This window comes from Seriola lalandi, unplaced genomic scaffold (assembly GCF_002814215.2).
Source record: "Seriola lalandi dorsalis isolate HSWRI2012SDOR001 ecotype SW California unplaced genomic scaffold, Sedor1 jcf7180002054616, whole genome shotgun sequence".
Taxonomy (NCBI): Eukaryota; Metazoa; Chordata; class Actinopteri; order Carangiformes; family Carangidae; genus Seriola; species Seriola lalandi.
The window spans coordinates 695207-709756 of NW_019525169.1; the positions used below are offsets into that span (position 1 = coordinate 695207).

Below are 14550 nucleotides of genomic sequence, written 5' to 3' on the forward strand. Positions count from 1 at the left end.
GCCCCCCCCCCACCCGAGTTTGAACAATACGACGTGATGCCGATCATTTCCCATGCTCTCGTGTCATTGGGGCTTTATTAAGAAGTCTTATTAAGAGTCTTTAGAAGTTCATTCTGCAGCTTTACAGGGGAGTGTCCCTCTCCTCTGCTTTCTGTCTTTGACACGGTCATTGCGCTGCGGCCGACTGGTTGAAGGATACACTAATAAGGTCCTGGGCATCTGGCATGTCTTTAGCAAAGAGGGCAGTCCTTTTTGCTGGGGAGCAAAAAAAAAAAAAAAAAAGACCCTGCCCCCTCCCTCACTTATTACACTCTTGGCCCTTGTTCCACACGTCCCTGACAGTGAGCAGAAGGATGGTCCGCGGGATGATCTCTGCCACCGCCTGCTGACCTGCTAAGGATTGATGGCAGCAACTAGGAAGCTCCCGCACCACCTAACTCTCTTCCTTTGTCTGATTTCCCCCCCCCCTCATCTCCAACATCCAACACAGCCCTGGCCTGCACCTTCCCAAGAATCATCCCTCACACTTTCTCACACTTGTCCACCATTGCATTCGGCTTCCAGAGGTGAACTCTCTGCTGGATTCACCAGTCGAAGCACTACATCAAAGACGGGGGCAGATTGTGCTTTAGTTTTTCTGCAGCACAGGCTAGGCGAAAAGCTTGTGAACTGTTTCCAAGCCCTCAGCGGCTTTGTGTAATTGGGTGGATTTGGAGGTTGATGTACTTGGCTGCTCGTGTGTCTGTCTGTCTGTCTGTCTGTCTGTCTGTCCATCCGTCCGCCCGCCCGCCTTTGTGTGGCGTATGTGAATCCATGCATGTTTGTTTGGTCTTTCATATGAAGCAGTTACTTTCCTCCCTGGCCCACTACATGCATTTCTTGGAAGTCTCTCCAGGCTTGTACAACATAGCTGCAGTTAACCAGCCCCTCACTCGATGTCAGTGTGAGGATCGGGGGATGCTGAATATTTCAAAGCTGCTATATTTAGAGGTAGTTACACATTTAGAATGGCAAGAATAGAAACTTTCAGCAGGCGCTCTGAACGCCAAGGCACAGGTCTTTTTCTTTTTTTTTTTCCCCCCTCCCTTCCTTCACCAGTTGACAGTTTTATCTTTGATAATGATGATGGCTTAGTTGGACTTTCCTATTTTTATACCATATTTATTTCAAAGCACACATTTTCACTTCCTTAACGTTACGATGAGGAACAAAGGTCTCAGTTTTCCCATGCACGAATAGGTAAGGATAGACAGAACTTTCAATGTGCCATGTCAGGCTTGTGGATGGATCAATGAAACCAATCAGGCCTCTCAGTTCAGTGTCCTCTTTCTCTTGTACAGTCAAATCATGTCTGACACTGTGGATTGTTCTTCCAGCAAGGCAGGAACCGGGGATGATAGTAAGGGAGGTGACAAGCATTGCTTTTGCCCTAAATGATCTGAATGGGTAATGATTTGAGTCTTATAAATGATTGAGAGACCTATCTAAAGGGAATACACCTTCAGCATGGCATGGGCAGCTTGTTAAGGTGGACTGGTGCGCTTGAGCAGGCGCACGTCCCGCCTGCGGCTTGTGCTTGTCCTGATGCATCCTTAAGAGAGCGCGTGTGGGACGTGGCTGAAGTCCCTGAAAGCATTCCTCTCTCACCTCTCTTACCTCAGGGGAACGGGATGCGCTCAGACGTTGACTCCTCTCCTCCACCATTCTCTCTCTCTCTCTGTTGTCCTCTCTCTTTATTTCTCTCTATCGCTCTCCATCTCCCTCTTTCTTTATTCAGCGGTGTTGAGTGTTTTCCCCACTGCCCAGTTGAGTTGTGTTGTGAGATGGTTGATTGCTGCATCAGTCCAGTGTGCTCGGAGTATGTGGAGTGTGTACAAAAGAGCATGAGGCAGTCAGCAAAATTCATGTCCACGTCAGATTTGAGGCTTTATTTTTAGAATATTGATCCTCATTGTTGTTAATGGAATAATGGCACATAAACCTACAGGTTCCCCTAAGATGTGTTATCACTGTAACAGATTTATTAATGTTATATTTTATTCATTCTATATTAGATATTTTAAGTTTATTTCAATTTGAGTAAAGCTTCTTTAGGGCCCATTTACTCCCTTTAACGTTACCTGTCGAGTGGCTGCAGTGTCCACTTTGGCCACACTGGGGCACTCCAGACCCTGCCCACTTTCCTCTCTGTTGTGCTAGAAAATTCTACACTCACTCACTGAGGCTTTTTCAGAATATCACCATAAGAGGAGGCGAGAGGCACGTACAGCATGTGCAGCAGCACGTATAGCGACAGGATGCTACAGGGTAATTTTTCAACCCCTGACAATGAATGGAATAATCGGCCCATGATGATGAACATCCTGGACAAATAAAGGCCCTATATCAAAGTATAGACGGGGGCGGTGACAATGGGGAAATATTAAATCGACCGAATATGTCTTTGACCCACGAAATGCGGTTTGTCAGAGTAAAAGAAATGAGAGCTCAAGAGTGAATTAGAAGACAGCTGCTAAACTGTGACCCAAATTGTAATACAAACGCTAAAGGACAGATCGTTTGGATGACAGTCAACTGTGTTGGGGAACTAAACAAACAAAAAAAAACCCTAAAAACCTTGTTTGATTTAGCGTGCAGAATTAAAACCATTTCCATTCTATAAAGTGGCTTCATGATTAACGGGGGCAACTTTCAAAGAGAGACCCCCTTCATGTACCTGTTGGCAAATACTGAACAGCAACCGCACAGTCATTATGTTAGCTGGTAACAAATTGCTCATATGTACCCAATTTAAGCAGCACTCCAAAAGGCAGAGAGCCCTTGTTATCCCGTGCCTGGTAGCCTACCTGACATGTGTATGAGAGCGCCTATCTATCTTACAGCGCTAGACGGCTCGGCTCTCCAGCAGGGCGGGAAATGGAAACTGTGTGAACAGGTAGAGGAGGACTTTATTAACCACTCAGCAGTTTGTGACCCGGAAAACCCAAATTACCCCAAACCCCTCTTGTCTGCCCAGCCCGGGACGCGACCGTGGTGCTAAGGGAGCTCCTAATCAGTCCCAGATGGGAGGCCTGCTCTTGATCGCAGACAGTAGCTGACCCAGCCAGGCTTCATGCTCCTTACAGCACCCCCCACCCCCCGCGCCCCCTCCTCTTTTTAATTTCACCTCTGCCACCACCAGCCCCGTTAGACCCACTTTATAGACTTCAATATGTGTGTATAAAAGAGCTGTTTTACACAGAAATCCGTGGGAGCGTTTATGTCATGTTTGTGTGCTGCGAATGGAAATGATGCTGTTTAGTATGAGCGAGGCAGGATGGAGTGAGGAGGGGGGACGTCTCGTAAAATGAATCTGGTTTGGTGGTTTGGATATAAAATGTAGGAAATACCACCTTCCAGCTCAGTGCAATGAACAATTAGTTTGATTAATGAGTTTTTCGATGAAACTGTGTTACTATAAACGTCTTTGTGTCTATTATGATATTGATTTCAGCTGTCTCTAAATACATTTCTCTCTTTTATGTGCACTTTTTTTTTACTATCAGGGCATTAAGGCGCGTATTCTTGAGACCTTTGTGATGCTCTTCCTACTGGCTTTGCTCATCCTGGGCATCGTGTGGGTGGCGTCAGCACTCATCGACAATGACGCAGCCAGTATGGAGTCCCTCTACGGTACGTTTTTTCAAGGATTCTGTGTCATTTGTGTCTGTAAATCTCTTCATTGTATTTCATAGGAATAATTTGACAATTTGCAAATTACTTTTTTTTTTTTTGACTCTGGCAGAGCATTAGATGAGAAGTTTTATACCCCTCTCATGACTGTGCATTACCTATAAAACTTGAGCTGCAAATTGATTAGCTTAGTTTGGCATAAAGACGCAGGGAAACATTTTCTTGGCTCACCAGCTTATCTAAAGCTAACAAATTAACAAACTCTATCTTGTTTGTTTGATCCCTTCAAAAAATCAAAATATAAAAAATGCTGGCACTGTTTCTTTAATAGTCTTTAAATGTTGAACTGTTCTTTTTATGTGTATATTTTACTAAATTCCCGTTTTTTTTTCAATAGATCTTTGGGAGTTCTACTTACCGTACCTCTATTCTTGTATATCTCTGATGGGGGGACTGCTTTTGCTAAGTAAGCCATTTAACTTCACCCCACACACACTGAAGCAAACAGAATCATAGCTGAGTGAGTAAACACACAAGCTGATCACACTGTTTTCTGTCCGCTGTGTAGTGTGCACTCCTGTGGGATTGTCCAGGATGTTCACCGTCATGGGCCAGTTGCTAGTGAAGCCAACAGTAAGTAATCATTTGGATGAAATATTTAAATATAGATGGTTGTGGTTTGTAAACGGTTTGGCCAATAGAAAAAGTTGATTGAATAGTTTTAATTAAATTTTTCTTTAAAAAAAAAAAAAAAAGACTGGTTGAACTTGAACAGATCAGCTCAGACTTGAACCCGCTTTGCTCCTCCTCTCCAAACGATGTCTGTCTTGGTCGGCCATTTACAATCGCGACAGAGGACTACAAATACATCACCAACTCATCTTCCCATCTGCCATCTCTCCAGTCCCACTTTGGGCCTAATTATAACCCATTTCATCTCTTCCTCCTCTGCTCCCTCCCCTTCAGATCCTGGAGGACCTGGATGAGCAGATTTACTGCATCCATTTGCAGGAGGAAGCCCTTCAGAGGAGATTAAACGGTATGTCTGTGGGAGACGTGTTGGCACATTATAGGGGAGGGGAGGGGTTGACTGGCCTATTGGGTGTGATGGAGCATGCCACACTGGAATCAATTAGGATTGAAAATTCAGCCATGCATGTGCACACACGCACACACACACACACACACACACACGCACGCACACACGCACGCACGCACGCACAGACAATCACAAAAGTCCACCCACACAGCCTTTTTCTACCACTGTCTTACTCTCATAACTTTCTGCTTCAGGGCAAAGCAGCCACCATGGCAAGGACCATATTTTATGTTTAGGAAGTTTTTAAGGATCCATTTAAGACACTCCAGTGCCACTGTCACTGCTGGCGAAATGATTGCCTCATTTAATGTCAGGCTTAGAATTGTAGCCTGGGTAATAGGATGGAAATTAAATCTTTTACAAGAAGTTTTGGCTTTGTCCTGTGGACATTAAAGAGCAGCGACTTTTCATTGACTTCTGAAAAGAAACCAGGAGCCCTGTGCTGTTCTCTGGACTTGGGCACAAAGGGAACTTTTAAAGAGTTTAAGGACGCTGAAGATGTTATTCTTTTAGCCTGCATTTCCTTTTCATGTCCACCCGTGTTCCCAAATTCCTTGTTTGACGTTGAATAATCTGAAAAAGCAGGAAGTATTTAGGCCGGGTTCCAAAACCTACTTTAATATTAACTCAAGCACGCAACCAAGTGTACAGATGCGAGTAAATGAAGAGGATGAGCGTCCTTTCAAACCAGGGAGGTAAGGGAGATCACTCCCTGATAACGCTTGTTTTCGAATGCTACGCCGGCCACCTCCATAGACTGCCACCTAAGCGTATGGTTCCTTAAGGCTCATTCCACACTGCAATGCTTTGAACTAAATGATAGAATAATTGTAATCTGTTCCTTATCATCCCCAAGACTGTTTGATCTTTACAAGTCACTGTGTGGCAAAAAAAAAAGTGGTCAACATCTCCATGTGTGCGCTGAGGCCAAGCTGCAATTCATTTTTGCCTGTTAAAGAGGTGGGAATTAAAGGTGAAGGAGGATGTTGACATGCATGTTTTTTTTTTTATGCACACACTGTATGTACATGCACACACACACAGTGTCCATGCTCACACATAGGTGAAACTGAAGGCTAGAGTGGTGTTCCTTTGATCTGCTGAGAGCGCTGAGTAGAAGGCAGTTCAGCAACAGTTCACAGGACACACTCCAGAGGTGAGCAATGGCGTCTTCTTGCTTCACCTGTGTTCTCTCTGCATCCAGCTCCTCGAACAGATTATCCTCTTACCCAGTTTGTGTTTGTAGATGTGCACGGTTGAGCCACATCAGTTGATGCATCTGTTTATTTATATGTCTGGGCCTTTATTGTACTCTCTCTACATGCAATTGCCCATTTGTAATGACATTGTTGATGCTTTAAGTCTTGCAGATCAGAAGGTTGTGGCTTAAATTGACTGGACATGTGTGTCTGTTTTCTTTGTCAAGGGCATGATGAACCTAATAAGTAAAATGTTTGGAGACATGCCCCTTCGAACTTCCAGATAAGCCACTAACACTCAACTTACAAGAAACTATTTTCACATTGTGCTTACACAATTGTGCACCCTTTCTTTACTGATTTTAAATGCCTTTAGATGTTGTTGCAGACAGAAAAGGTGACTGGGTTTGATTTGGTTATTGGATCTGAAACAATCAGTCAGTTAATTGATTAGTCGATTGACATAAAATGAATTTGCAGCAATTTTGATAACTGATTAATCATTTAAAATACATTTCAACCAAAAAAATACCCACATTTGTAGATTCCAGACTCAAATGTAAACAACAATCAGGCTGTGATGGCATGATAATATGTATATAATATAGAGTTTTCACTTAGTTTCTGATCAGGTGCATTTCTTTATAGCCTCATTGCACACAGCTTTAAAGATGGTTCAAGGAACATGAAAGATACTTCTCTAGCCCCAGATCTTGACCTAGTAAAGCATCTTTGAGATGAACAATCCCAGCTGGAAGAACCTTGTTATCTACGAGTTTTGGGGAATTCAGGCTGTAACACCTAATACCTGCAAGCCGTACCCAGTAAGTGACTATTGTATCTATAGTTTCATCAGGTAATTTGGCTGAGAATGTGTTCTAAGAGTGCAATCTAATCACTAGAGCCCACAAATACACTGCAGCGCATACAGTGTGGCACACATGCTTGTCCACATTGCCCTTTCAAGACCCTGATCTGCTGATATCAGAGCAACAGAGCGCCTGTCCAGATGCTATGCGGCACAATGACCTTGCCAGTACCTCTGTTGTCTCAGCATGGTGTTTAGCATATTTGTAGATGACGTAATTTTTCGGCTGTGGTGAAGGTTGGAGAGGATATGTTGAATTACTCTGGGCCTTCCTGGCTGCCAGAAGCCTCACTCAGCATCTCTGCCTCGCTGTAACTCAGTCTTTTACTTGATGCTGCCAGCAGAAGGAGAAGGATATATTTAACTTCAGTTTGGAATGATGTCATTGGAGATACTGCAGTTGAGTTTCTCACTATTTTACCCTTCTGCTTGGAACAAGTGACGATATTGTTCTTTGTCTTTACTTAGATCTGCTACTTTTCATGGCTGTGAAGAATCTACTTTTCATTTGATCAATGATTTATCTGTGCTTGGTGATGTGTAAGGCCATGTTTGGATATGTTGTGCACTTAGGTGATAGATTAGTTCACTTGCGGCTGAGCAGATTTGGCTACCCTGAGGCAGTTCAGTGTTCAGTTCGTCTCTGGAGGAAAAAAAAAAACTGTTGAACTGTCCGTGACATTTCCTGTTGTGTTGTGACTGCATTTGCTCGGAGGGTTCAAACTTTCCCCTGCTTAGATCCCGGGACAGGTATCTGCGAGGGCACAGACAAGACTGTTAACTCTCTCTCTCCCCGTCTATCTCCCCTCTTCTGCCTACTTAAACCCATCCAGACAGGGCGTGTCATAATGACAGAGGGAAGAAAAAGGTTTGATCAAAGTGATTGGTCCCTCTCTCTTGTAACAAGATGAAAGATGGTATTTTTATTGCACGCTAGTAACACTGTAACACTGAACTAATTGGTCTTGATCTGCCAATCACCCCAGGGGATGCAAATGGATACTCTTCCACTTTGGCTCTGAGGGGCCTCTACGCTAGTGCGTCAAGCTGGAAGGAAAACAGAGTAAAATAGATAAATTAGCCTTAAATGAGCTGGCCTTGTGGTTTTCCTGGAGAATCCCTTGCTGTCTTCTCCAGCCCACTCAACCAGTTGTGGCATGCGCTAGACAGCTCCTGACACAAGAGATTATTTTTACTTGTTTGAGATCACATTGTTATGTTCTGAGCAGGATTACTTGTTTTGATGGGGTTGCTTAATAAAGAGAAGTCAAATACCATACGCTAAGGGAAGTTAACATCCTCTTAATAAGGACACCATCTTCTATTTTTTTTTCTGTATGAGAAGTGTCTGAAAATACTGTTCAAGAGTTTCTTCAGTGGCCCTGGCAGATGCAGTATATACATCACACAAAAACTTTAGTATCTTATCTGTTTGAACAACATTAATTGACTGAAAGAAATTAATTGCCTGTTTTGATAATTGATTCTTTGTTTTGGCTGTTTAGTCAAGAAAACAAGCCAATCTGGTTCAAGTGTCTCAGACGAGACAGTTTTCAAATTTGAATATTTTCGGGTTCTGGACTGTTTTCATAGAGTTAGCTATTAATGAAATTGGCAGATTAATCAATAATGAAAATAATTGTTAGTTACAGCCCTAAACAACATCGGATCATGCAACAAATTGAATTAATGTCAATGATTTCTCTCTCCGCAGGATCGTCCTCATACACTTACACTCGAGGAAGCTTTGCTCATCAGCTCAACAAAGAACTGGACAATATTAGAAATCAGAGAAATAAATTGGGTAAGTGTTTGTATTCTGTGACACGTCTGATATATTTTGTCTTAAAACCTTGAACTGCCATGGAAATATATGCCAAAGGAATTAGCTTTTTACATATTGCTGACAGGCAGCCGCTTTCTCTCCGTCTGCCTTAATTTCTTAATTTGGACTTGGACCAGAACAGCCTGATAATTTTCCATCCATTTTAGGATATTATAAATGAGGCTTGAGCCTTTTGGGGAGCAGGGTGGGGGGAGGAGAGCACAAAGGCACTTAGGATATTGGACAAGATGCAAACTTTATATTGTAGCAAGCCTTTTAGTGATGTCATTAATTTAGAAGGATGGTGCATATAAAGTGCACTTGGCAAACTTCTCGGGCAGGCAGGGTGGGTGCACTTTGAGAATAAGGAGGACTAACAAGGTTGGAAATAGAGAAAGAAAGTCAATATGCTAGGACTAGAGGGCAGTCAGATGCATATTGTAAGAGGACTGTGGATGTCCATAACAGAAGACATAGTGCACGCGGTCTACAGGCTGTCATCAGTGTCTACAAACATGACTGATGATCTGTGGAAATAAGATGAAGATGGAAGAGATAAACTTTAAATGTTTCATCTAGCTTGGAAGAATTAGACACATTAGTTGCCCACCACTTGCTCGCTCGCGCACACACACACACGCACGCACGCACGCACGCACGCACGCACATTCTGACCAAAATATAAATCACAGAATTAATTTTGCTGCGTTTCTTTTCATCCAGGATTTATTGTTGTTTCCACTAATTAAGGCAATGATGAGTGTGGCTAATTAAAGAGGAAGAGCATCATTTTTGAAGGTTATGAAATGTATATTACTTAGCAGGGAGGGGGCAGGGGGTTGCAATGAGAGGTGAGATTGTGTTTGGTACACGCACTCACGATATGTTTTACCAAACCATGCTGTACAAACCCTGTAAATAAAGCCAGAGGGTTTGAGGTTTCAGTAGTTGTCTTTGATGAACACATTCATTAACCGGTGGTGGAAGGTGGTTTGTAATGGAGGAGATTAGCTCATCATTGAATCTTGCTATTAGGGAGTTGGCTCTACATATATTTCTGAAGACAAACAACCTCACACTTTGTCTCACTCTCATTTCCTCTCAGAGAGAAGAAAGAAGGCATCAGGTTGGGAGAAGAACTTGCTGTATCCCATAGTGATGCTGATCCTGCTCTCAGGAACGGTGAGTGCTGAGACTGACCTATCATTAAGCCCCAACTGTTTACTCATGGCGTATACAGCCTGGCTGGTGGCCATACGGACTAACACTGCACCTCAAACTCCATCCTCTTACAGTTTTCCCACAGTGTCTGGGTGGGGAAACCACTTTTGTTTAATAGCTGTTTAAGACAATGCTGAATAGCCACCTGCAACAACTGTGATTTTCAATAGATTATAGTGTGGGAATACTATTTACGCCGTCTGATATTGTTAGATAAGGCAGAAAGGCCATGTGAGACGCACGGCACGTGCATCAAACAACCCCCACATTGTTCAGGTTTTGAGAAGCTTAATGTTGGAACCGTTAACAATCACAAGATGGTTATTATGCATTACCATACTTAAGGATCAGCAAGGCCTCTACAATTCAATTATACCATGATGCTGGATACTTTTTATAATTATACCATGTGTAAACAAATCTTTACCTTCCTCTCTGTCTGCAGACAATCTCAGTTCTTATGGTGGCACTGAATATCCTCTACCTTCTAGTGGATGAGACTGCCATGCCCAAGGGATCCACAGTAAGCCTACTGTCTACCTGCGCACACACACATACACACAAACACACACACACACACCACAGACCTGCCATGTTCCTGGCGGAGACATAAGTCAAATTCCGGATATGCTCAGGTGCATGCTGGAAGAAAAGGCCCGACCAGATGTTAATCAGGCCCCAACCTTGTGCCTCTGGTTTTGTTTTGGAAGCTCATTGAAAGTCATTTCACAGCAGTGTGCAGATTCAGTGAGCTAGCTACGTGTCTCAAGTCAACAGTGGGTGAATAAGCTGCTTTTCCTCCCTTCTGCGAAGGCGGACAGGGCCAGGTGAAGGGCTCTCACTGTGAGGCAGACTAACTGCGTGTGGAATGGCTCTCAGAGATTTACATCTCCGCCTAACATGCAATGTGTTTTAAGCTCTTCTTATCTCTTCTCATCTGCAGTGACAGAGGTGCGTGCGTGCTTGTGCTTGCGCGCTTGTGTGTGTGTGCGTTTGTGGTTGCATTCTTGTCTGAAAGGGGGCAACATAATGTATCCTATTTCTCCCTCATTTAATTTCGCGTCTTGCGGGCAACTGACAGAGCTGCCCTCAACATTCCAATTATTTTATTGAGCAGAGATGTTTTCTTTGGCATGACGCATCTCAGAAAATCCCCCAAATTACACTTGTCATGCAGGTTGAAGCTGTCCTCCCTGACAGTGTGGCCCCACTAAATGGTTTATGCGTTTGTTGAGCTGGATGGAAGCCACACCTCTGATCTCACACCACTATAAGGAGAAGGGAGGCGAGGGGTCTCATCCTCCAAAATAATCGATATGGTGTGCATCTATCCATCTATCCACCTGTTAACCCTACCCTCCAGCTGTCAAACTCCTTCCCTCTAGCGCAGAAATTCCCTCAAAGTTACCTGCATAATGTCTGGAAGGAGATAAGGGCAGGGGAGGGAAAGTGATATAAAGAAGTGGAGAGCGCGGCTGGTTTAAGGTTCTGTCGGAGCAAAGAGACTCAGACTGTGGGAAAGTCAAATGAGGCCCTGATGTGCTGATTGTTGTGGGGGAGGAGCACAATGGAAGTGCCCTGTCAATGTTTGTCTTCCCCTCTAACTAAGCATCCCTCTGTAGTTCTTAGCATACTGAGCAGTGCCCCGCTCAACTTTACAGAGCGGAGGACGGAGGTGGAGGAGGATGATGGGGAGCAATATGAGAAGAAGAAGCAGGTGGATGGAGAAGAAGAGAATGCAAAGATGCTGTAGAAACAACAAGGGGGAGGAGGGGTGGGGAGACTGGAGCTGCCTCTGTCAAAGGACACGGTGTTTTACAGCTTGATGAACAAGCACTAAGAGGGACCAATAAAATTGTTACTGCAGCCCCTCCTGTTTGGCAGCCACCACACTTGACACTGTATTTTGTAAAATGGACAATTAGCTACAACTGGACTGCAATTTTCACCTCACTAAAGTTGCCCTTCAGACTTTCACTCACATAAGCACCTTAACTGCGACTTCTCGACTTCTGTCTGATGACCCTTTGTTCCATGCCTGTTTACATCGTTACCCAATGGTTAACTAAGGCGAAAATAAATGTCAACATTACCACTTGAAACTTCCATCATACCGATCGACTGAACTGCAGACCTATTTACTTATTTTTATTTGTATACGTGTATACAAGCAGTCCAACCACATCCATTCTGGCCATGGCAAACAGTATGAGCTTTAATCCCACTGCAGTTGAGACATCTCAATATTGTCATCAATCCACTCACTGGCAATATAAAAACTAATTATGGGAAATTCATTCTTGAAATAAGAAAGAATTTGACAAGATGGTCTTAAAGTGAGAGTGAATGTACCAGTGGGACTACCGTTGTTGCCAATAAATGTCCGTAGCTCTACAGTGAAGAAATGAAAAAAAAATGACGATGACATTTTTATGGCAAGATAAAGTAGAATTAAATACATGTAACTGCTACAGTTAAAAGTCATGGTTTAACTTGTAGCTTTACTTATAAATGACTAAAGAAACAGCCACAATATGGTGATATTGGAGCGAACAGGATTCCAGACTGCGCCTTTGGAATCTCTAGTATTACTGATTCAGACATCAGAGAAGAGGGTAAAACTACCAGGGTATTTATTATTGTTCTTGACAAATGGTTTTGAATATAACAGTCTGTTGTGTGATGCAGAGATGAGTGGTGCTACTGTTGCAAAACTAGGCAGTATGCTCTGTGTCAAATAAGGTCTCTTGACCAAGGTCATAGCCCAGCTGAAAGTAAGCGTTGCATGTGTCGATCACCTTGATCACTAGGTACCTAAAGTTAATAGCGCCTCCTGTATATTATATTTACTGTGTTTTTATGACTTTTTCTTCTACTCCTACCATATGTGTGAACTGGGGAAATATCTGGTGGGCAAGTAGGTAAGGATTAGGTTTACTATGTTTTGTATGTTAAAATAAAGTAAGTTAAACAAAGCTACCATTACTTACAGGACCCCCCTGAGATCAGATGGCCACAACATGATTCGTAGTTCTGTACGTGTGTGTGAAAGGTGCCGACAATCTTGCCAATGTGCAGGTATTGCACAAATGCAATGTGTCTTGCTGACTGAGCGGTGGCAGGCAGTACAGACGTGTATACCCCCCACCCACCCACACACACACCCACCATCTCTTTCACACACACGAACACACACTCCATCACCCTTCCTGCTACTGGAATGAAAAGAAGTAAAGAGTTGAAAGGAGGCGTACTGTGAAAGCTAGCTGTCCTTAGTGTGCGCATAGACGCATATGCGCGCGCACACACAGACAGACAGACACACACACACACACACACACACACACACACACACACACACACACACAGAGCCTTAATGCATGCTCGCCCGCCCTCCATTAATAAATGACATCAGATGCTGTCTGCTAATTCCCTGTGTAAGAGAGAAAGAGCACTGCACCATGGCTCTGCAGTAAGCTCCTAGGGATGACAGTTGCATAAAAAGGCATGAAACAACCTGCCAGGCTTTCCTTTTTTCTTCAGGCTCTTTTACAAAACAAATCAAGATAAGGACACTCAAGGTGGGTAAGAAGAAATAAAATACAATAAAAAAACATATAAATAACGAACTAAAAGTACATACTCTAGATGTTTACTGTGTAATTGTGATACATATTGGTATTGCCAGAATAGTAAATATTGTACATGAGCATTGCACCTCAATGTTAGTGGTTGTACTGTAATAGGCTGTATATTATTCAGTAGTATTGTACTGTACAGTTGTATCTGCATATGATCTTGCACATCTACAAGATCTGAATGTGAAACCGTAAGTTTGAGGCAGTTTTTTTTTTTTAACAGCATTGAGCTGTAAATAAGTATGATTTCTAACTTGTATAGGTTGACAGTGAGCAGTTCGGTCACTTCTTACTTGTGGACATAATGTGTAGTACTGTAGGTGCCCTGCACAACACAGTGATCAACACTGGTGCCCAGTCCAACAAAAGCAAATACCTATGAGTTGACGAGAAAGATTCTTGGTATGTGCAGTGTATGTAGATGAATGTCTTTCTACTGCTCGTTTCAAAAGGGGTTTAGGGGTTGAGGGTGAGAGTGTGGGTGGGTATGTGTGTGTATGTGTGTGTGTTGGGGGAGGGGGGGGGGGTGTCTAGTATGTTTGCTGAAGTATTTGTTTTGTTGTTTTTATGTTTTTGGCTTGCTTTCAGCCTGTACACTCTTCTTACCGTAAGCAATGTGCCGTTTTTGTTTGAACACCTGTTCACATATTGTATGATCGACAGTGATTTGAAAAGAGCCTCTTTCATCTTGTTCCATTCATTACTTTGCCAATTTGATTCTGTCTTTCCCAAGTGGGGAAATTCTTCATGCACCGCGTACTTACTATGCAGGATTTCTGTAATTGCATGTGTGTGCAACTGCCTGCAGTGCTGTCGTTTCCCATTTTCTTTTTTTTTCTTTTTTTTTATTTGTGATGTGTTTATATAAGATTGGTGTGTGATGACATTGACTAACCAAGTTTTATGTCTATATCTCCATCATCCAGGACCGAAACATTGGGAACACTTCTCTCTCCACATTTGGCGTGGCTCATGCAGCGCTGGAGATCATCCTCATGTTGTATCCTTTTAGTAACCCCCCCACCCCC

At 43.1% G+C, this 14550-nt stretch overlaps 1 protein-coding gene across 1 annotated transcript in view; it reads left to right on the forward strand.

Annotated features, from left to right (window-relative positions):
- The window catches only part of lmbr1 (limb development membrane protein 1), a 34303-nt gene that overhangs the window by 11203 nt on the left and 8550 nt on the right, over positions 1-14550 (forward strand). Inside the window, exons 6-13 of the mRNA XM_023420080.2 lie at positions 3546-3672; positions 4070-4138; positions 4241-4305; positions 4639-4711; positions 8553-8642; positions 9769-9845; positions 10330-10407; positions 14449-14522. Of these exons, the coding sequence (XP_023275848.1) occupies positions 3546-3672; positions 4070-4138; positions 4241-4305; positions 4639-4711; positions 8553-8642; positions 9769-9845; positions 10330-10407; positions 14449-14522 (653 nt within the window). The remainder of the gene's footprint in view (positions 1-3545; positions 3673-4069; positions 4139-4240; positions 4306-4638; positions 4712-8552; positions 8643-9768; positions 9846-10329; positions 10408-14448; positions 14523-14550) is intronic.